This window comes from Crocodylus siamensis, chromosome 2, assembly GCF_052110815.1.
Source record: "Crocodylus siamensis isolate JL-2025a chromosome 2, ASM5211081v1, whole genome shotgun sequence".
NCBI classification, from domain to species: Eukaryota; Metazoa; Chordata; order Crocodylia; family Crocodylidae; genus Crocodylus; species Crocodylus siamensis.
Window position 1 is genome coordinate 19229617 of NC_143396.1, and position 22357 is coordinate 19251973.

General features: G+C 45.4%; 1 protein-coding gene across 3 annotated transcripts in view; it reads left to right on the plus strand.

Annotated features, from left to right (window-relative positions):
• Positions 1–696: 696 nt before the first annotated feature.
• Positions 697–22357, plus strand: part of FAM193A (family with sequence similarity 193 member A) — a 162013-nt gene continuing 140352 nt past the window's right edge. For all 3 annotated transcript variants that reach the window (XM_090035439.1, XM_090035440.1, XM_090035438.1), the window contains exon 1: positions 697–1093. In XM_090035439.1, the coding sequence (XP_089891565.1) occupies positions 830–1093 (264 nt within the window). In that variant the 5' untranslated portion in view covers positions 697–829. The remainder of the gene's footprint in view (positions 1094–22357) is intronic.

Below are 22357 nucleotides of genomic sequence, written 5' to 3' on the forward strand. Positions count from 1 at the left end.
TCCTAAATTCTAACCCAACAGTTCCCAAGCTGTTAAGGTATGTATTAACACATTGATTATAATTACTTTACATGACAAAAATCTGCTGGTGGTAGTTAAGGTTGTATCATTTCACATTGGTGGTGCGCAATCTGTCAGAGTTTGGGAACTCTGAAACTTCCCTCGCTGCAGCTGCCCTCGTCTGCCTCAGTGTTCCTTGGTGCCTTCTGTGTAATGGGGCTGCGGGAAGCAGACACGGGGCAGGACACCCCCCAGCCCCCTGGCCTAAGGGAGGCAGACTCCTCCCAGCCAACAGAGGGCTGCAGCTCTACCAAGCACTAACCCCAGACCCGCCCTGACCTCCCCTCCAGGCGCAGAACTGTACGGCCCCTTTAAGAGCCATCCTCGCACGTCACGTGCCCCGCCCTCGTTCCCCCCCAACCCCTGCTCCTCCTGTAGTCCCTTGACCAGGGTGGCAACGCTGCGCCCCGCGGCTCACGGCTGCGCAGGGAACTACCAGTCCCAGGGAGCCGCGCGCAGCGCCATGACATAACCCGCCCCGCCCGGACCGGCGCCGCGGGGCACGCCGGGAGCTGTAGTCCGCCTGCGCTCCTGGCGCCGCGGCCGGCTGTGAGGGGCGTCGCGCGGCCGGACTGCGCCTCCCGGCGTGCCCCGCGGCGCGGGTTCCCGTCAGCGCCAGGGGGAGCCCCCCGACGTAAAGGGGGATCGCTTTCCCCTTGTGTTCGCCATATTGGACGGGAGCTCCGCTCTGCTGTGCTCCGCGGCGCTGGGGCCGAGCGAGCTGCCGTTGCCGTGACAGCCCGCGCGCCCGGCCCCGCTGTCAGACGCCATGAGCCCGGCCGACGCCAAGCGTGGAGCCAAGCGACGGAAGAACAAGCGGGGCGGCGGTCTCGGCAGCGCCGGGCCCGGCCCCAGCGGCGGCGGCGGCGGCGGGGGAGGCCTGGGCAAGGCCGGCGCCGCCCCCAGCCCCACCGCCGCCCCGCTCCGGGCCCCGGCTCCGGCGCAGAGCGCAGGGGGAGGCCTGCTCGGCGCCCCGGCCGCGCCCGCCCCCAGCGGAGCCCTCGGCGGAGCGGCCGCGGCGGCGCACGGCGAGGTGAGGGGCCGCGGGGGGAGGGGGCCGAGCCGCGCCCACCTCGCCCCTCCCCTACCCCGGGCTGGGGCCCCTGCCGCCAGGCTGGGGGCGCGGGGCCCCGTGTCTCGGAGTAGGTGGCCGGACAACGGGGTCAGTGGGAAGTGCCTGGGGACTTCGCCGCCGCCTCTTGCTGCAGGTGGTAGTGGGCCTGTCCCGGGGCATCCCCTGGTTCCTGGGCTCCGGGGGAGGGGAAGGCAGAAGCAGCCGTGTCTGCCGTGCAGGCGGGATCTGAAGGTAACAGAGCTGCAGCTCCATCCCTTTGACTGCCCGGGTAAATGATGCATGCTGCTTTCCTGTAAAAACGTGTCAGCCTTGGTGCCCGCCCTGGTTCCCACTCGTCTGCAGCCATTTAATATCGTTGTGCTGACAGCCTGGCTGTGCTTTTTGCTTGAGGCAACAGACCCTAATACAGCTAATTTGTAAGGACTTGCTGGGGTCCTTTGCCCCTAGCTGACTTCCTGCCCCTTGGGCAGTGGGCTGAACCCCATCATCATATGAAGTCCCTTCCAGCTCTAATGTCTATGACATTTATGGGGGTTCTTAGTTGGGGGGGGGTAATAGTTAAATGGATAGGGAGGTCATCATCCCCTACTTTTATAAGTGTCTAGCAGAGGCTGTAGTTCAGTGCGTATGTGTAACGCTCAGTAGATTGCAAGCTCTTTGTGGGCCGGGACTGCTACCCTTTACGTGGCGCTCATTGCAGCGGCCCTCGGTTGTACCTGGTACCTGAGCGCTGCTGTAACAAAAGTGGTTTGTAAATAGAGCGGTCAGTATTGTAGCATACGTGATGCTAAACTGAAGTGATTCAACCAGTGGAAGCTTTATTGTCCCTTTTTCAGCTGGGCCGTCCCAGTGGTGTATACCCTCTGTGTGCGTAGCTATGTGCAGACCAGTGGCTTTAGATTGGTCACTAACTAGTAGATGCCTTGCTAAAAGTCACCCAGGAGGACAGTATGGGTTGGTAATCCTTCCACTTGGTGGTGGAGTTCTTATTTTTAATCTTTATAGTTCTTTTTTTTTTTTCTTTATTTCACACCCTTAAGAGTCGTGTATCCAGCATATCAGACTACTTCTTTAGAATGAAATGCAGCATTTCAACTTTAATTGCTTTGAAAATACTTTCCCATGTTGCTGTGTGTAGTGATTGTTTGTAAGGGGTCTGCTTTGTACGAACCGGAATATTTATTTACCTCTTTTGCTTGTGTACTTTCAAATGCACAGATTGTCAAGTTTTTCCACGTTTTCACAACATTCAAATCTTTGGTAGTTTTATGAACTGAAAGCTGACAAATACAAAAATAAATGGTTCAACTAGTTAAGTTGGAAGTAAATCCACAAGACGTGACTTATTTAAGATAGCTGACAAGGGAATTGGTTTATAGGTAACCCTCTATACCCTGTTTCGGAAAGCTACATGGTATTTTTAATACAGCTTTTAAATATTCCTATAAGGGTCAGTGGGCTCATTTGCTTTATATGAGACGGTGATGTTTTTGATGCTCACAGGTATTTTTTTGTGGTGGTATAATTAAATTGTCAGAATTTTTCAGTCAGATGCCAGACTTATCTCAAACATGTACGTTTCAGTAACTTAATATTGTTCCTGCACCAGTGTGCAGTGTCCTAAATAGCTAACCACTCGAATGAGGGATACAGGGTCAAGACCTGATTTGTTATCACTGTCTATTGGAGTGAAAGCTTAGCATGTGTTATGTCTTGGTTAAATGAAGAAGGAAAGTGCACAAACTTCTCATGATGGACAGCTACAAGGTGCAACAATTGTATTGGTTGGATGAAAAGTAAGTAGATAGCTAGTGTTTACCAAACTACAACCCAAATTGCATTGCTTTCATCTTGCACAAATTTTGTGGTGTCTGTTAGGTTCATGAAAAGTCATTTGTCATCGTCAAGCATAGCCATACTTTAACAGTGGTTTAACCCTTGGTGCATTTTATAAAATCCCAGTATTCATTTTTGGCTACTTACTTGGAACTGTGCATTAGAATTTAATCTGTTGTCAAGTTGTCTCCTTCAACTTTGGTTGTGTTTCTGTGTTGTTAGACTCTCCATCATTGGCAGGATTGCAGCATTTTTTATGATGCCAATCTGTGGAGTGCCCTTCTGAAAGGAATCTGTCCTAGTAGAATTAAAAGAACATATCTAGCTTCAAACTGTACTTTAGGCAAGTGATTCTCAACCTTGAGATCCTTTCAATGGTGTTTTGGGATGACATGCAGTGTTAGCACTTGTAGGTGTACAAGCAAGATTCACAAGGTAGATCCAGAGGTTTCAGATAGGAATCTATGGTGTTAGAACACACACAAGATCAGGATACTTTTAAGATCCTTGCAACAGAAGGATCACTCTACTATTTTTCTCTAGTTACAAAATAAGTGAAAACTAAGGCATTTTCTGAGGGTTGTATCAAGTCTAAAAAGGTTGAGAAACCACTGCTTTAGGTAGAGGTTTAAGGAGTGACAGCTTACATGCTGCATATCTTTTGTATGTTGATCGGTTGTTCAGCATTTGATGGTGTTGATGAACGATGCTCTATAAACAAAGTTGAATGGAGTTTTAAGGTGTGTGTATAAATCATACTTTAGATTAAAAAGTATTCTCACTCTTTAACTCCTAGCTAACGTTTTTATAACTAACAAACTTTGAATTGAGACTTCATAATTCTTAATAGGGATGTAAATACCTTTTAAAAAACTATTTAACCTCCTCTAATTATATCCATTTAAATAGTTAACTTATAGCACATACTTAGTTTAGTGACCTTCAGCAGAACAGCCCCAGCCCTTTTATGTTTTCACCATGCACCAGTGCTGCATGGGCCCCAGGCCACTGGTGGGGAGCTGCAGGTGGGGGGGTGACAGACGCATGGGGTGTCTGTCCTAGCTGTGGAGCCATGGCTTCCCCTCTCCCCCATGGGCAGGGACTGCAGCTGGGGCTGCAGACCTCTCCTGTGCCCCAATCCCGTTGCCATGGGGAGGGCAGGAAGGAGGTGCTGGGCCCCTCCCCCACAGGGGTCAGGTGGGGCCTTCCCACCACAGCAGTATCTCTAGGCCCCACTGTGGGTCTGTCTGGCCCCCTTGCAATGGCAGGGCCTGTGTTGGGTGACAGATGATGGGCTCCCTGTGCAGCAGGGATCCTGGGGGGAGCATTAGGGCTGCAACAACAGCCTCCAGGTTGGAGCTGCTTCACTGCTGCACTTACCATGCAAGGTGCTGGCAGTGACCCCTCGGACCTGTGCCACCTGTTGCAGCTGCTGCTGTATTTCCTTGGGCTGAGCCAGCCATGCGCTCGGCCCCGCCTCAGGCCTGGATTAGGCCCTGCGCAGCCCCAGTGCCACAGGCAGGAGAGGGAAGGATGTAGAGTGCCTGGTAGAGGCTGCCCTGCTGGGACCAGATGGCCCCTCCTGCCGGGGTAAGCTGAGGAGGGCCTGGCTTGGCTGTGGAGGAGCCTTCCAGGTCTGGGGCATGGTGGCACAAATGTGGTGGGAAGTGCAGGGATCTGATTGCCCTGTTGAGGGGGTCGGAGGGGCTGAGCACCTTTCTCCCTCCCCATGGCTGCAGGATCTGGGCACAGGAGAGGACTGCAGCCCTGCTCCAGCCCCTGCCTGTGGGGGTGAGGGGAAGCTATGACTGCAACTGCAACTGGGCAGCACCCCTTAGTGGCTTTGCCATGTCCATGCCTGTGGCTCTCTGCCCATAGCCTGGGGCCTGTGCAGCACTGGCCACACAATAAAAATACAAGGGGCTGGGGTTGTTCCTGCTGGAGGTCATTAAATGGTAAAGGGTGAGTGGTAAATGGTATAAATATAACTATTGTTTAACTGTTTAACCATTTACATCCCTAACTCTTAACCTAAGATTCTTATGATACTCAAAGTAATTTTTTCATTATGTGCTAAATTATGCCCTTGGACAGAAATGAGCAGTTCTTAAATCATAATTGAAGTTGAGTTGCCTTATGCACATACTTTGAAGCATCAGAATTCTTCCAGCCAGTGTCATGCAAGTATTGTGCTGTCAGTAAGGGTGTTTTGGTGATAGTTGGTTGAAATCGGGTTCCTCTATGATGAAAACTTTTTGGTATCACCATTTTAACTGGAGTTGGGATGTACACAGCTTGTGCTTATGGAGTATTAGTGTAAGACTTTGCAGATAGTTCTCTTCTGATGTGACAACCAATTACTGGAGAGATGGTGTTATGGGAAGGAAAATATAGTACCATTAAAAAAATGTATAGTCTGGCATTTGAAGTGAGATACCCAGGTATTTTTTTTAAACTTAACATCACATTCATTTTATGAATGTGGGTTTTTTTAAAGCAAGCCAGTGTATTGGACCTTGTGATGATGAGCTGTTGTGACTTTTTTTTTTTGATTGCTTGGATTTTTTAATCAATAGGGTATGTCTGGGATTGGTTTTAATTGGTTTATTGGTCTCTATACAACATGGGATTCTTGGTGGGGGACAGTGCATTACAAAGTTGACTCCTGCTGAACCTGCCTATAGTTCAGACTGAAGAAAGGTTTGCCTATAAGTGACCGGTTCTAGTAGGCTATACTGTAGGCTTGGCTGAACATCTGTATTTGAACCAAGATGAATAATTTAGTAGGCCAAAGAAGGGAGAAATAGCTGTTCTTCAGGTTTTACAAGTATCATGCCTGTGTGTAGCAGCTCGGTGATTGTGTATAAGTGTGTTCAGTTTCTTCCGGCAATTAAGGAACCTACTGTCTTTACTAACTGAAAATATTTTGCCAAAACTCTATTAGAGGTACTCATTTTCTTTCTCATTACCAAGGCATTGATGTGCAAGGAGAAGTATCCTTTAGAATAGGTTGCCTACTCTAGTCTGATTTGTTCAGCAGTTGTTCACAACTACGGATGCAGTCATGTCATACTGGACTGGAGTTGTGCATGCTGCATTGTAGCATTTACTGAATGATTCAAACAGGCAGAAGAAATTGCCTATGCAGGATGCAGTTTTTGTTGTTCTTGAATTTGTGAATTCAGTCATCAAGTCTTGGAGTGGTGTTTTTGTTAAACCTTTTTGCCATCAAAAGGGTAGGTGCAATTATGGCTACCCTCAAATTGAAGGAAGACTGGAAATGACCTACTTAATGAAAATAATAATGAGAAGAAAATCAGGTGCATCACAATTTGCTTCTTTACTGCACTTCTGACTCCAGTTGAGTGCAATGCACTTTTATTGTTACTTAAATGCTAACAGGCTCTTCCTTGAAGAGTTGGCTTAGGAGAGGCAGACTCAATAGACAGGAAATACTAGGGTTGATTGTTGTTAAATTGACTAGCTAGTTTACAAGCAGACTCCACCATCATTCAAATGATATTTCATTTTAATCACTTGAAATTTCAAAACTAAATTTAATTTCATTTAGTATTAACATCAATAGCTCTTGCTTTTCTGGTTTCAAGGGTTTGTCCATGTACCATATTTCCTCGAATCCAATGCAAAGTTTTGTTGTCTCTTCTCCTCCCCCTGCCCCCCCCCCCCAGTGCAGCATGGGTGGGAGCACTCATCTTATATTTGAGGCGGAGGTACTGGGGTGGAGAGGCAGGCAAGGAGAGCAAGCCAACTGCCTTCTACCCTCTGCTTTCCTTGCTCCTGCCCCCTTGCTGCTGCTTCCTCCATCACAATGGAAGGGTCAGAGTGAATTTAAGATGACACTTCAATAACTAGGTTATAGGCATATAAAATTATAACAAATTTATAACTCTTTACACCTAGAAGCTAATACATTTTAAATAGTCTTGGTTTCAGGTAAATACGGTAACAGATCTGGCCATGGGCACACATGTTAGTGCTTAGTCCAATTCTTTTTTTGTAATGCTTTTCTTGGGAAGCGTGTGTACACAACCTTGATGGATATCAAATCCAGGTCTGCTTCCTGCTTTTTTCTTGCTATACATATGTTGGCATGGGCAGTTAATATTGAGATTGATCAGTCTTGAACTGTTACATTAAACATGCAATCAGCTTGTCCAGAAAAAAGTATTAATGGAACTGCAGGTTCAGGTGAACTTAATTTTGGATTAGATAGACCATCAAATGTCTTGTAACTAAGCTGCACTCTGGTTTGGAATATGAGTTTTGAAAGAGCTTTTATCTTCTTCAATGGATGCCAAAAGTTGAGAAATGTAACTTAAAATTTAAAATCTCATTCCAACGATATGCTAGGCTTCATTGCTGGCTTTTTACAAAAATGAGATCATGTGGGATTCAAATTAGCATGAAAAATGGTATCTGTAAACAGAAATACATGGAAATTGACACATATTTGGGGAGTTGGGGAATTTTGTGGTGTTCAACTACATGATCAAATACTGAGGCTGAATTCTGTGTGTGCTTTTAATTTAATCATCTATTATTGGTAATTCACATTTTCCTGTGGCTATCTTGGGGAAGAAATTGTATCTCTTACCTTCCTAGTTCTCATGTTGTTAGGGATGCATGGGTCTTGCCTGTTTCATTTTGTTAAGGGGACACTGAGTGCAAGGATTTAATTTGTTGGCACATCATAGTCTAAATGGAAATTTGTTGAGTTCCCAGGGCTTCCTTGTTCAGTGGATCTGCACTGACAGGTCTACTCTCTGAAGTCAAACTACTAAGGAATTGCGGGGGGGGGGAAATGATTTGAGGCACAGACTTCCTGAGGATACAAAGGTCTTCATGGATGTCCTTGACAGTATTCTGGGATGCATAGAACCTTGATTTTCTGCTGACTTAGAATTAAGTCAGGCACCTTACTCTGTGAAAAGGTGGTCAAATCTTGCTGTTAAGCAGAATCACGGGAGGACCATGTGTGTGTTTTTCTTTAAGGCACCTTTTCTTGGTTTTATAGTTAAACGGCAATCGCCTCAGACTACCAAAATCTGTGAAGGAATATGTCCCTCCCTAGCACATAAAAATGCTATGACTTAACTGCATATTTTTCTGAAGGAAAGATGGGATATTAAAATGGGAACACTTAAAATGTTGATGTTGCCAGCATTGTTCCTATAGCCAGTGAAATAAAATAGAAAATACTTTAAATGAATGCATAACATGGTATGTGGATGAATTTGAAGAATTCAGGTCTCAAATATGGTATCCTGCATGACGAAGACCCTTTCACATACTGCAGACTAGTTCAGTGAATCAGTAACTTTGTAAAACAGCTCATTTTAATTAGGTTTTTTACCATGCTGAAATCATAGACATTCCAGGTAGATACTTATTTTTCAGATGTATCTATTTTATATAAAACTTTTCATGCCTTAGGGGCAGTATATATGGAAGCCCTTGAGTGCATGTGTGTGTATAAAGATGTATATCTTTTTTTCCCCAACAGTAATAATTGGTATCGAGTCCAATGACATTTTGTTGTAGAGCTAATTTTCCAGATACCTTTGGAGAGAAGGACTGGTCATTAAATCTGTCTGAACAATTTGTTTTTATACTATGATGTCACTTTTTTGTTAGTTTGCTTTTTTTCATTGCACACAGAAGTAACCACTACTGATTCTGTAGGTTAATACCGAAGTTCATGTTCCTTTAGATCAGGGGCTCCCAAACTGGTATGCATACCCCTGGGTGTATGCAAGATGTCTCTGGGGGGTATGCTGGAGAAATTGTGTAATGGCAGTATTATAATAATTGGCATTTAAGGGATTGAATAGAAAACAATACAGGCAGCTGGTAAATCTGGAAGGTGGTATGCAATAAGAAAAAGTTTGGGAACCTCTGCTTTAGATCAGCTGCATTTTCTAAGAGTGCTTCAAGTTGACTTGTTTGAGCAATGTTTCTCAGCTGGCAAACAGGTGGTGATGTGGCTGGTCTGCAGGGATAACAGAGTATTCCCCCCCCCCCAATCTCTGATTTATTCCTAGTGGCTTGCTGAGATGCTCCTTGTTTTTTTTTTTCTACCTTCCAAATGGCAAGCCACAGGCTTAGGGTGGTACTGTGGATGATCTAATAGCCTCTGCTGGGAGACAGCTGAGTCTGATATGGCTAGGTACATCACTGCTTGAATGCAACTGTATTACTTCTGTTCTTGAACTAGCACCGCTGAAGCCACCTCTGGTGTGTTCAGACCATGATTGGTAAAAGGATTGTGTGGGGTGGATTGACTTAAGTCAGTCTAAATTATGTCAACTAGATTTAAAAAGTGCAGAACTTAAACAGAATTTGTCTTAAACAGAACAACCTTAAATTTTTGGTTGCATAGGTCTCATTTCAAATTTACAGCTAGATGCTTTATTTGAAGTAGTCCAAAGTGACCTGAACTGAAGTTCATTCAGCCAGGTCCTTTGAAAATGAGATGGTCTACTAAGTTAGTTGAGTTTTTAGGACATCTTGGTTCCATTCTTCTTTGTTTTTACTCATTCTGATTTTCCATGAACCATGACTTTGGCATATTTTATTTTTTAAGAGATTATAATAATTGTAAGCTTTAATATATTTTGTGTTAAATTCCATTTTCATTTTGGATGTGATAGAATCATAGAACAATAGGGCTTAGGGGTCATCTAATCCAAACTGTTCCTTCCTGTACCCAACTCCAAGGTAGGATTGTCCCTGCCTAAATCATCCCAGATTAAATTTTCCTTTGCAATTTAAAACCATTGTTTTTTGTCCTGTCCCATGCACTCACAGAGAATAGTCTATCTCTGTCCTCCATAAAATCACCCTTCAGATATTTGGAGACTGTCAGATCCCCATCCCTTCTCTTTTCTAGACAAAATAATTCTAGTTCTTTCCTTGTGTGTGTCTGTTCTCATAAGTCATTTTTCCTAATAATTTTTGTTGCTTTCCTCTGAACTTTCTCCAATCTGTCCACATTATTTTTGAAGTACAGGCCCAAAACTGTGGACCTAGTACGGCAGGTAAAGCATCACCAATTCCAAATAGAGAAGGATAATCACTTCCCTTGATTTGCTTTTGTTAGTGCAGCCTAGCATGCTGTTGGCCGCCTTTAATAAGAGCATGCAATCACATTTAGACTATGGTCCATTGCAACTCCCAAGTCCCTTTCTGCAGTGCTGCAGCCTAGCCAGTCATCTCTTACCCTATATCTATGCAGGTAGTTGTTCCATCCCAAACAAAAATTGGATTTTTTTTTCTATTTGTTTGTTTTGTGTTGTTTTCTTTAGAGAGAACCAGGATCCCTGGTCATTATGAATCCTAGCCCATCCAGTTTCTACAGCTCCACCTGACTTGGTGTTGTCTGCAGACTTGCTAAGCAGGCACTCAGTATCTTCATTAATGATATGAATGATGGGATTAAACAATACTGGACCCAGGACAGATCCCTGGAATTTTACTTGATACCTTGTCCCAGCTAGACATGGAACCATTCCTGACTATTCATTAAGCATGATGGTCATTATTTATCTACCTTCTAGTGCTTCTGTCTGATAGGTATTTTCTTAGGTTGTTAATGAGAATGTTGTGGGAGATGGTCAAAAGCCTTGCTAAAATCAAGCAATATCATATCCACTGCGCTCCTTCTCATTCACAGAGCCTGTTCCCTTGCTATAGAAGGAAATCAGAGTTCAGGCATGACTTGCTCTTGGTGAATCCATGCTGGCTATTCCTTATCCCCTTGATTTACAGATGTTTCATTCCATAAAAAAAGAAATGCATATTGAAAAATATTCTGTATTTATTTATACCCACCCTAGAAATAAGACACAATTTTGAGTAGTGCAGTTAAGTATTGGCCTGAAGCTTCTCTAAGCTAGTGGCTCTCAGCTTTTTTAGATTCAAGGCATGCTTTGGGAAGATGCCAGCCCTTGGCTTTCACTCATTTCTTGATTATGGGAAAGTCATATAGCAATATTTTTGTTGTGAAGAACTCCAGAAAGACCACAACAGGTCAGAATGTTTTTGACACTAGATTCTCATTTGAAGTCTCTCAGTTTATCTGGTGAGATCATGTTCACACTTCTAACGGGTGTCTGTCTTGGGCCCGGTGCTGTTCAACATGCTGATTAATGAAGTAGACTGGTATAGAAAGCTTCATGAGCATGTTTGTAGATGACATGAAACTAGGAAAGATTGCAGTCATGTTGGAGGATGCGAGTGCAATTCAGAAAGATCTTGACAAGTTGGAAAATTGGGTTAGAACTAACAGGATGAAGTTCAGTGTGCACAAATGCAAAGTGGGAGGGATAATCAAGAACACAAATCTAAAATGGGTGACACGTGGCTGAAAGGCAGCACTGTGGAAAAAGACTTGGGAGACTTGGTAGACCACAAACTCGGTATGAATCTTCAGTGTGATGCAGCCGCATAAAAGGCAAATGCATCAGTAGAAGCATATGGGTTGTTTATAGATGTGTTCTGGGATGTGGGAGGGGGTGGTAGGGCCAAATACAGGCATGGGCAAACCAGGTGACTGCCTGGGGCCTGAACAGAAAGGGGGCCTGAAAATGGCAGAAATAATGCTAGATAATGAGAGATAATAATAATCGTTATCATTATTGGTGAAGGGGGGGGGAAGCAATCCTAAAAATTCACGCAAGGCCACCAGGAGTCTACCTGGGGGCTGCTTGGGGGTGGGGGGGAGGGACACGTGCACACGCACTTAATTTTCTTGCAGCTGCAAGAGTGGAGTGTTGCATGTATTAGTGTCCCCATGCTGAAAAGTGGCAGTGGGGTGCTTTGAACTAAAGTTCTGAACTAAAGCTCATCAAATGAGCTTTAGATTAAAGCACCTTGCTGCCATTTTTCAGCACAGGGATGCTGGAGTGAAGTAATTACCATGCTCCTGTAGACTCGATTAATCAAGTCAGCTCTGATGCGCTGTAATTACAGCACATTGGAGCAGCCTCCCTGCACGTGTACAGGAGCCTTGGTGCAAGATGTGGGAAGTGATAGTGTCTCTTTACTTGGCACTGGTTAGGCCTCATCTGGAGCATTGTGTGCAGTTCTGGGCTCCAAGTTATTAAAAAAGAACATGGAGAAGTTAGGGTCTAGAGTTGGGCAACAAAGATGAAAAAGGGCTTGGAAAAAGAGTTGTACAAGGAGAGGCTGAAGGAGCTAGGCATATTCACTTTGTAGAAAAGGTGCTTAAGAAGGGATGCAATAGCAGCCTTCAAGTACTTGAAGGGCTGCCATAAAGAGGGAAAGCACTTCTGCTGCCTTCCTGCAGAGAGGAGGATGAGGATCAGTGGCTTGAAGTTGCAGCAAAGTAAGTTTTAGATTGAGTATCCAGAAAACCTTCAGTGTTAGAGCAGTGGGGCAGTGGAATAGACTGTGTAGGGAAAGTGTGGATGCTCCACCACTGGACATGTTCAAGAAGAGGCTGGACAACCACTGGTCAGGGATGATCTTGGCAGAACCTATGTTCTACTGTGGGTATTGTCTGTGCTTCTGGACTTGCTGGTTGCCTCTGCCCCCTCTCTGTCTGGGTGTTTACAACCCTTCCTCAGAGGCACTGGGTGTTGACTACAGCCAAAGCTGGGGACTTTGACTGAAGAGTGCTAGTACTTCTGCACTTCCACAGAGCTGGAGGCTCCAGACTAGAGGGTCTTGCCTCTCCACTCATGGTCAGACTTGTCACCAGATTTGGGCTTAGGAAGGAATTTTACTCCATAGTCAAATGAGTATGGACTGTGTGGTTTGTTTGAGTTTTTTTAACTTTTGTCTGTGCTGTGGGGTGCAGCCCTCTACCTGGGACTTCTTGAGCGTATATTAATATGTTATAGAAGTTGGAGGACCTTGGCTGCTGTGGTTCTCCTGCTTTACCTGTGGCAGATTAGGGTGTTAAGTCTGTGTTCTGTTAGGGTTGATGGCAGTTCTGTGTAGGGTTAAGCTTATAGATTGTACAGGATGGATTGGAAAGGGCTGATCCTGCCTCAGGCACAGAGTTGGATTAGATTACTGTTTCTCAATTTGTGGGTTATAAGAATATATGAAAGGGTTGTGAACAAACGTAAAGAATGGATTCTCCTTTTAAAGGAGAAATGTGTGGGAAACCCTGTCTTTTCCCTTGCTGCCAGCGGTCCAGCCTGCAAGGAGCTGCTTTGCAGGGTGGGGGGGAGGTCTCCTACCCCATGCCTCCTGCCATTTCACACACTGGGGAATGGAGGGCAGAGGATTGAAAGTGAGGGGCACTGGGCCAGGACTGACTATCTATGTTTACAAATGGGTCCTAGTACAAAAAAGGTTGAGAACCGCTGAACTAAATGACCTCTGGGGTCCCTTCCAGCCCACTTTTCTATGATTCCCTATGATGCTGTGAACAGTGCTAACATTGTTTAGCACCTTTGAAGGGATTCAAGGCACCCCAGGGTGCCACAGCATCCTGATTTTTGAGAATGGCCATGTAGACCATAAACTTTGGCAGAGTCCAAGCTTTTTATCTACCTAGAAACCATATATCATAGCTTGATGATACAATATGTATTTAACACCATGTGGTTGCTAAACACTATCGGCATCTGAATTAATCTAATGTTGGTCTGCCTGAGTCTTCAGACAGACGGCTGCACTATTGCTATTGCTGCAGTTAGTTTTATTTTGTTTTTCTTTCAAAAAGCTGACTAGGTTGTCTGTTTGGTTTTTTTTGTTTGTTTTTTGTTTTTTTTTTAGCTGGAGATTTTTTTTCACTATTCGCAGCTCTGGCAGTAGTGGAAATTGATTTATAGGTCAATACACTCTCACACTTCTTTCTGAAAAATCTGTTAAGCACAGCAGAACAAGCACTGAAACTGTTCACTGAGGGGATACTGGAAAATAGAAATTGAGTAAAAGGTAGACAAGTAGGTATGTTAATCCACAGCATACAGCAGCAGAATGGGGTGTAGTAGCAGAACGCCCCGGACAAGCTGCTGCATCCAGTAGGGAGGTGAGAGAATTGAATGCTCTTCAGAGCTCCAACATCCAGTGCTGGTGAGGGTCTGCAAATATATGTGACAGCTTTTAGCTAAAAGCATGGTAGAACCACTGAACTGAAACCAGGGACAGCATCTTAAGAGGAGTTCTAGCTCACTACTTTTTTTCCTAGTAGGTGATGTCATCTTCATATCTGCTTATTCTCTCCCACTTTTTGGTGGGGAGGCAGGGAAAGAGGACTTGGTTTTTATATAAGATGTCTGGCTACTTGACTTGTATGTCTGATAATCGGAGAGCTGGTAAAAAAAAAAAAAAAAAGTATGTTCTGTAACTATATAGTTATGTAGTGGGGGATGGACTGGGGTCAGAAGAAGGAACAGAAGTGAGTTAAGATTAAATAAACTTTCTGCTGTATAATGTCGGAAGAGAGATAATGAGAGTGGGAGGACAACAGGAAAAGAGATAACACTAACAACAATGCAGAAAAAGATGCATCACAACTGAAGATGGGATTGAAAGGAAGGAAAGAAACCTAAATAAAAACAGGAACATCTTTTAAAAGCATTGTTTAGAAAGTTGGCTGACAATATAACTTTTATTCTTTCTTTCTTGTGATACCATGCCATGGCTTGTGTGTTTCTCTTTTGTTTTGTTTTTAACTTGACTTAATAGTAGGTTAGTATTAACCTTTGAGCGGTGTTTGCTAAACACTTCAGTTAATGGTTTTATAACTAAAGTCCAAAGGGATGGAGAGAAGGGAGTCTATTCTGAGAACAATGAAAGAGTTCTATCTTTTGATGGGCACTTTTACATGTGCTCCGGGAGTGGAGGGGGAGGTGCTTTTAATAGGAGCAGCTCTCGGAGCCTCTCTGATTAAAGCGCCACAGCATCTTGTGTATCAGCGTTCCCATACTTCAAAATGGTGGTGGGGTGCTTGACTTGAACACTTAAATGTTCAAGTGTTCCTGCTGCCACTTTCAAGCATGGATATACTGCTACGAGACACCAGAGACTGTCTGCAGTGTGATAATTTCCTTGCTCCATCAGACTGGATTAATTGAGTCTGCTCCAACGTGCTGTAATTAGTGTCAGAACAGCCTCACCGCACGTCTACAGACAAGTGTTATCAATGAGTCTTCATAATCTGTGCATCTCATTTCTGGCGCTTGGAACTCTATTACATATAACTTTTATGTAACATTCTGTGAAGCGCTTTTTATCTCTGCTTTGCCTTCCCTTCCATTTAAACCTCATACTGTCAGAATGCATCAATGGCAGTTGAGATCAAGAGAGGTGGCCAGACTCTGTACTGTTGTCACCCACTTCTTATCTTTGGCTCTTTCAAGGAGAGAATATTGGAATCCAGTGCCAAGTAGTTATATGGTGAAGTGGTGTGAGCCAATAAATAAACTGTAGGCCATTGTCAGCTTTCATTTGTCTTTGTTTTGAGAATTGTTTTCTTGCATGTGAGGGATACTGTTTTTTGGTTGAAAACTACATTTCTCCTTCCCTTGCCCCCCACCCCCATGCAGAAGTGAACTTTTTACTTCTCGGAGAAGGCCCTTCAAAAGCTCAGTGGATGGTGCTGTTGTTGGATATTATAGGAAACTTTATTAACTGTTTTATAGTTAACTTTTTTTTCCTTCTAGTCTCTTAACTTTTGATCCATCAAATGTAAATGCATGGTAGTTTCCTGATTTAAAAGATCTGAGTAAATGATTGTGATATTTTTGGTGTTTCTTATGAATATTAAGACATTTTCCTAAACATAAGGAAGAATTTCTTTACTGTCCGAGCCCCCAAGGTCTGGAACAGTCTGCCAGCGGAGGTGGTTCAAGCACCTATACTGAACACCTTCAAGAGTAAATTGGATGCTTATCTTGCTGGGATCCTATGACCCCAGCTGACTTCCTGCCCTTTGGGCAGGGGGCTGGACTCAATGATCTCCCGAGGTCCCTTCCAGCCCTGATGTCTATGAAATCTGTGAAATTTTATAGAAAATTGACATAATCGATAAGTGTTTAACTTGAATGTGTGACTGCTGTATTCTTGTTGTAGTTGATGTTTCATTAGGGATATGAAAGGCTTAGTGATTTTTTTTTTTTTTTGATTAGGTTAAAAATGTTATCACCACATGTGAATTTTTGAACTTCCGCCACAAATTTTTAAAATATATTTACATTGGATTTTCCTGATAAGTGAAGGCTGACAACCTGGCATTGGCACTGTAATGTGTATGTGTGGTGGATATTGTCAATATGCTTGTGTATAATTGTGTTTAGTTTGTACATAGATAGAAAAAAAATTTGAATGAGGCAGTTTGAGGTACTAATAAAGTTAGATGAAACTACCTGCCTGCAGAGCATAGCTACTTATTCTGTGTTAGTCTTTCTCGTATAGTATTTAATACTCTGTGGAAATAGCATAGCTTGCCTTATCTATCCACCTTGCCTTTGGTTTCTTTACTGTGTATGAAATACGGTATTTCTGTATCAGTGCTGGCATTAAACTCATGGACTTAGTCAGCAGTCAGTTTCTTAGCTTCCCCTGGTTACCACTTTTCTAGTCCATTGATCCTCTTGAAGCTGCTGCCACTAATTTACCACTTGTGGTTTTGCTGGGGTTCTTCAGAAGTACTCCATCACTCTGCTTAATATCAGTGATTTGCACATATATAGATACCTTTGCTCCCATTGTATGTTATCTGGAGTTCTGGCAGCATAAATTTTCACTAGAATTAAACATGCTGTAACATAAATCAGTGCAGAAGGTTTCCCGTGCCCTGCCTTCCCTGCCATGGGTCTGTGAAGCCTGGAGGATTCCTTCGTCTCCCAGCAAAGAATCTGAAGTCCAGAAAAAAAGTATACTTGTATATCTCAAGTTTCTCCTTTATGTTGCAGTTTTGTCTGGTCACTTTGTCTTGAGCATTCTGAAGATCTCTGTCTTCTACATTGCACCCTCGTCAATTTCAGTTTGAGGAGTTCTCGTGAAATTGCATTGGTGTCTGTGTCTGCTGTTCTTGGCTTTCTCGGGTAAGAGTAAAGTGGAACTGATTCTTGTCTTTGTCACTGTTGTCCTCGAGATTGTGAAGAGCAGTAGTGAAAGTGAACAAGACTCGGTCCATTTTTACTCTAGTGCTGCTTGGAACTTTTCACATTTGGAAGGTGAAACTTAACCTTCCAAATGTGAAGTACTAATCTTGCTACAGTCAAAAGAGTTGGAAACTTCAGAACCTGAAAACTTGTATTCTACAGAAATGTAATGCTTTCAGAGATAAACTTGTCCCTTATTCTCATAATGGATTTTTTCCCCTCTAAATCTTGGTTTTGTATAGAAAGGTGGCTAGCATAGTTGTTTTCGTATTCCCAGTTAGTAGAAAATTTTGTAAACTTTATTGGGTGCGAGCTTGGTTTACCTCACAAGACTAAAACATGATCAAAGAATAGAACAGGCAGTAAACAAAGCAAAGAGGAATTGATCATACTGTGTCACCCGCCGTATTTGAGGTAACATTTGTTGGTCTAGTAAGATGATAAAGTGATGTTTTAGGGGTCACAGAAATGTATTTACAGTAACTTGGGTTTTAAACTTCTATCTTTTGGGTGCACTGATAGATTTTTTTTTTTTTTTTGGAGTCGATACTAATGGCCGATTCTTTTAAGGAGCTATATCTGCCATGCAGATCCGATTCTGATATGCAGCCGGGCAGCTTGGAGACCAGCGTCGAGCTGGTAAGTCTGGCGTGGGGGGTGCAGACTGAGGCCCCTGTGGTGAGGGAAGGAGTGAGGTTGGGGCAGGTGCTGCTCAGCTGGGGTGGAGTGTGGGATGGAGCTGCGAGGGGCTCGTCCAGGGAGTACCGGGGATGGGGGTGGGGGTGGCAGCTCCCACTGCTGGATGCACCCTGGGAGGGTACCGGGAGCATGTGCCCCTGCATCTGAGTGGAGTGAGGGTGGGCTGCTGCTGCTGCAGGCTGGAGCCAGGGTGGTGCTGGGTGCTTCCCAGGGGGGCTGGGCTAGGCTGCATTTAGGGAGACTGGGGGGCTGCCAGTACTCTGCAGCAGTACTGGGAGGAGGGCTATGGGGGGCTGCAGGCACCCCAAAATTTGCCATGGTCCTCCCCCCCATAGCCTTTCTTCCAGTGCTGCTGCCCCTGCTTGCCCCAAGTGCAGCCTGGCTCAGCCCCTGCTGGGAAGAGCCCAGAATTGCCCTGACCCCAGCCTGCAGCTGTATCCTGCCCCGCCCTATGCGCAGATCCAGGGGCACATGCCCCCTATGCCCTCCTGGGGTGCACACAGCAGTGGGAGCCACCCCCTTTGTCCCACACCCCCAGACGAGCTGCTTGCAGCTCCGTCCTGTACACCATCCCAGCTTACTAGTACTTGCCCCAGCCCCACTCCCTCTCTTACTGCAGGGTCCTCAGTCTGCCGCCTCCGATGCCCATTCCTTCCGCCCCTACCCCCACAACAGACTTACCAGCCAGTGCTGCTCTCTAAGTTGCTCAGCTGCATATCATCAATTGGTTTTGTATCTGCCAATATGGCTTGTTTAAAAATTGGCCATTTGGTGTCAGCCCCAAAAAAAATTGCTTACAGGAGCTGTTACTGTAATTTCTAGGTGGGCACCAACCAATATCAGGCATTTTTATTTTTATATGGGGAGTTATAGAAACAGAGAGAGGAAGATCGTCCCAGCACTGAAAAGCTGACACTGTGAACTAATGGTACCCTTTTTTTTTTTTTTTTTTTTTTTTTTTTGGCCTTGTGGACTGAGTAGCACAGGGCCAGTCCAAAGGCCGACTTGGGTGCTGTGCTCCCTCTACACCAGTAGTCACCAGCCACTGAATCTTGATCCACCAGTCGATATTGGAGTCTCTTGCGGTAGGTCTAGGAGCCTCTTGGAGTCAATCCAAGGCTGTGGTGGGGGGCTGAGTGCCCATATGCATGTACACATGAGTCTTCTTTAAAAATGTTGTAGACCACTACTCTACACAAAACCCTGCACTAGGATCTGGCCCTGTATACTATGATTTAGGCCCTTTGCTACCTCTGCCCAGCCCCTTCCGCCCCGCCCCCCCCAATCATCCTTGCTATGCTGTCCTGATATAGCCTCTGACTGCCACTAACCCTGCCTAGATAGCGTCCCATGCTGTGTTCACCTGGTCCTGCGTGCTGTGATTGTCCTGTGCTGCCTCAGCCTGTTCCTTCCATGATCTGGATCAGACCCCACTCTGAGCTCCACCTGGTTTGGGCTCCATGCTGCCCTTATCTGGCCTTCTGTGCACCCCAGTTTGGGTCCTTGACAGCTTCAGCCCAGCCTTGTGTACTAGGATTCAGTCTAGCGACCCACTGCCTGCCCAGATCAGCCCCATGCTGCTCTTCACACCTTGTGGCATGCAGGGCCATATTGCCCAGACCCTGGCTCTCCTCAGGTGTGGAAATCTGGCAGCAGGGGAGCAAAGGTATCAAAGGTGAAGATGTTTCAACCACCTCAAGCTGGATGCTCCAAAGAACTAAGGAATAGGTGGCGCTCTACCCATTGTTTCAACCATCTGTGGCTGCGGCACAAAGCCTTAGACTATGCAATCCCTGCTGCAGTGCTCACTGCTCAAAGGCTTGTATACAATGAAAGATCTTGCAAAGTACAATAAACAAACACAAGCATGTATAACAAAACGGTCAAATGTGGTGTAGACACACGAGAAGCATCATCATCAGGGGAGTAGGAATTAATGGTGTCACCGCTCCCAAGCAATCAAAGTTTCAGACCTGGGGCCATATTGCCCAGTTCCATGGGCTGGGGGCCGAGCACCATTCTTCCAAACAGATCAGACTGGGAGCAGAGAAATGGGATAAAATCCATTGTATAAAATCCAAAGTAGGTGATTGAGACATGCCTCAGGTTACAGTGGAAGTATTTGGCAGAATTGGGCGTTACCGTATCTACTTAAAGTTAAGACTACCCTGAATTTAAAATAACCCCCCAATAATTAGGTTCTATACATGGGGAAAACTATAACTTCTATAATTTCCATGTATAGAATATGATTATGGGGCGAGGGTTGTCCTGAATTTATTACTCTATAGAGGCAGGCAGATGGTGTCAGGAGCTCAAGCAGCTTACCCCTTTCCTTGTGCCTGCACCCTGCCACCTTTGCTCCCCCTCTTCCCCTCTCTCTCATCCTTGCTGCATACTGGTCGGCTTCACCCCCCCCCCCCCCTTCTCGCCTGGGATATGGAGCACAGCTCGAGCCCAGTACTGCTTCTGTAGCACCTGTGTAGGCTGTGTGCTGCTGCTGCTGCAAAGCCAGACTCAGGCTGCGTGAAGTCAGTAGCTGATTTGATTCAGAGGAGATTTGGCTCAATTTGGCAGCCGAATCTACGAAACCAACTCGAATTGGGAAACCAGTTAAAAGGTCCAGCTTGAATCGGAAGCCTCCAAATCAATTTGGAAGAGATTTGGCACCAGTTTGGAGATTCGGCCATAGACTAAACAGGCAGCAGTCCTCCCCACACTGGACACAGCTGCCTCCAGCTAGTAAGTCTGTTGTAGTGGGCAGAAGGGAGAGGGAATGGGTGTGGGGAGGGAGGCAGATCAACATCTCCAAAGTGAGGGAAGGATTAGGCTAGGGCTGGGACAGGCTGCTCAGCTAGGGTGGGGGGGGGTGCAGGACTCAGAAGGTGGGGGCTGCACTCTGGATGGGCAGCAGAAAGCACTGAGAGCAGGTGCTATGCCCTCCCCTTGCACTCTGCTCTGCGGGGTGGGTGGAGCCAGGGCTGTGCTGTGGGCTACAGCTGGGGCTAGCTGCCCAGAGTGCAGCCCTAGCTCCACCTACCCCATGGAGCGCAGCCCAGCAATGGGCAGCTGGGACTAGCCTCCCTGAGCACGGCCTAGCCCATCCCATGGAGATCCAGGGGCACATGCCCGCTCCCTTGCCCACCAGTGGCAGTGGCACACGGTGGGAGCCCCCTTCCCTGAGTCCTTCGTGCCTTCCCCTCCCCCCCCGGCCACCTGGGCAGCTTGTCGGAGCCCCAGCCCCAATCCCTCGCTCACTGTGGGGGCATTGATCTGTTCCCCACCACAACAGACTTACCAGCCGGAGGCAGTCGTGTCCAGTGTAGTGAGCACTGCTGCTTGTTTAATCTATGGCGGAATCTCCAAATTAGTGCCGAATCTTTGGATCCGAATTGGCCAAATTGAATTGGGACAGTGATTCAAATTTCCTAGTTGAATCACTGTCCCTCCAAATCAGTCGAATCCGAAACGAATGCTTGCTGCTTTGCACAGGCCTAATGCTTAATGCCCCAGGATGCAACATGACTCTAGCCTGCTGGTGCAGAGTGAGGGTAAGGAGAAGAGAGGGAGAGGGACAAGATGGGGAGCAGAGGCTGTGTGGGTGGGGAGATGCTGGATGGGGAGATGGCAGGATATAGAGGCAGTGGCAGAGGTAGGGGGCAGGCAGCAGCTGTAGCTACAGCCCTTACACTGCATAGAGGCTAGATAGCACCTGAGCCCCAGCAGCTGCTTGCCCACTACCCTTGTACTCAATTCTAAGATGAGGGGCTTACCCCAAATTTAAATGGGGGGGTTGTCTTAGAATTGAGCAGATATGGTATATCTGTGTGTGTCTTGTCCTAATGCATTGCTTTAACCACCTTTTTATAATCTTGAAAACCTCACCATCTCAAAAGTAAATCTTTTCCTGGTAGACCTCTTGTCTATCCTGCTGTGAAAAGGGCATTTGACCACAGTGGTGTTTTTAAATAGGAGGAAAAAGGATGTCAATTTTACTAATATGGGATGGTGTGAAAGTAAAGTTGTAGGTGTGATGACCTAGAAACTTGAGAGAGAAGCAGGCATTTCTTCAGCTGATATCTTTTATTGGCCCAACTGTATAGTTGGGTTAAAGTTAGACAAGCTTTCAAATGTAAGGGATTCTTTGTCTGGGGTGGCAGAGAACTTTCTGGATTTCAGTGACTATTTTGGTTATTACAGCGTTATTTCCCTAGATTTTTCTTTTTTTCCAAAGCATTTGGCCAGACTTCACTATTGTACTTTCCTTTGGAGATTTTTTTTTTTTCTCCACAATTTAGTACTTCCCACATTTATTTTTTTTTCCTCCTGACACTTGATCTAAAGTTCTTTTAGTTGAACACCACCTAATACAAATATTGGGAGTATCAGTGGAGTCTTCAGCCAGAACTAGAAGCATGTCATGTACAGAGAATGTATGCCCTCTGACCTCTTGATATATAGACAAGGGGTGGGAAGAGAGACTGACAGAAAGGTAAACTGACCTGTTCTAAAGTCACTGACATTTGGTAAGAATTGATAATCCAACTCTCCCAAGTCCCAGAGGCATATTCATGGCACTATG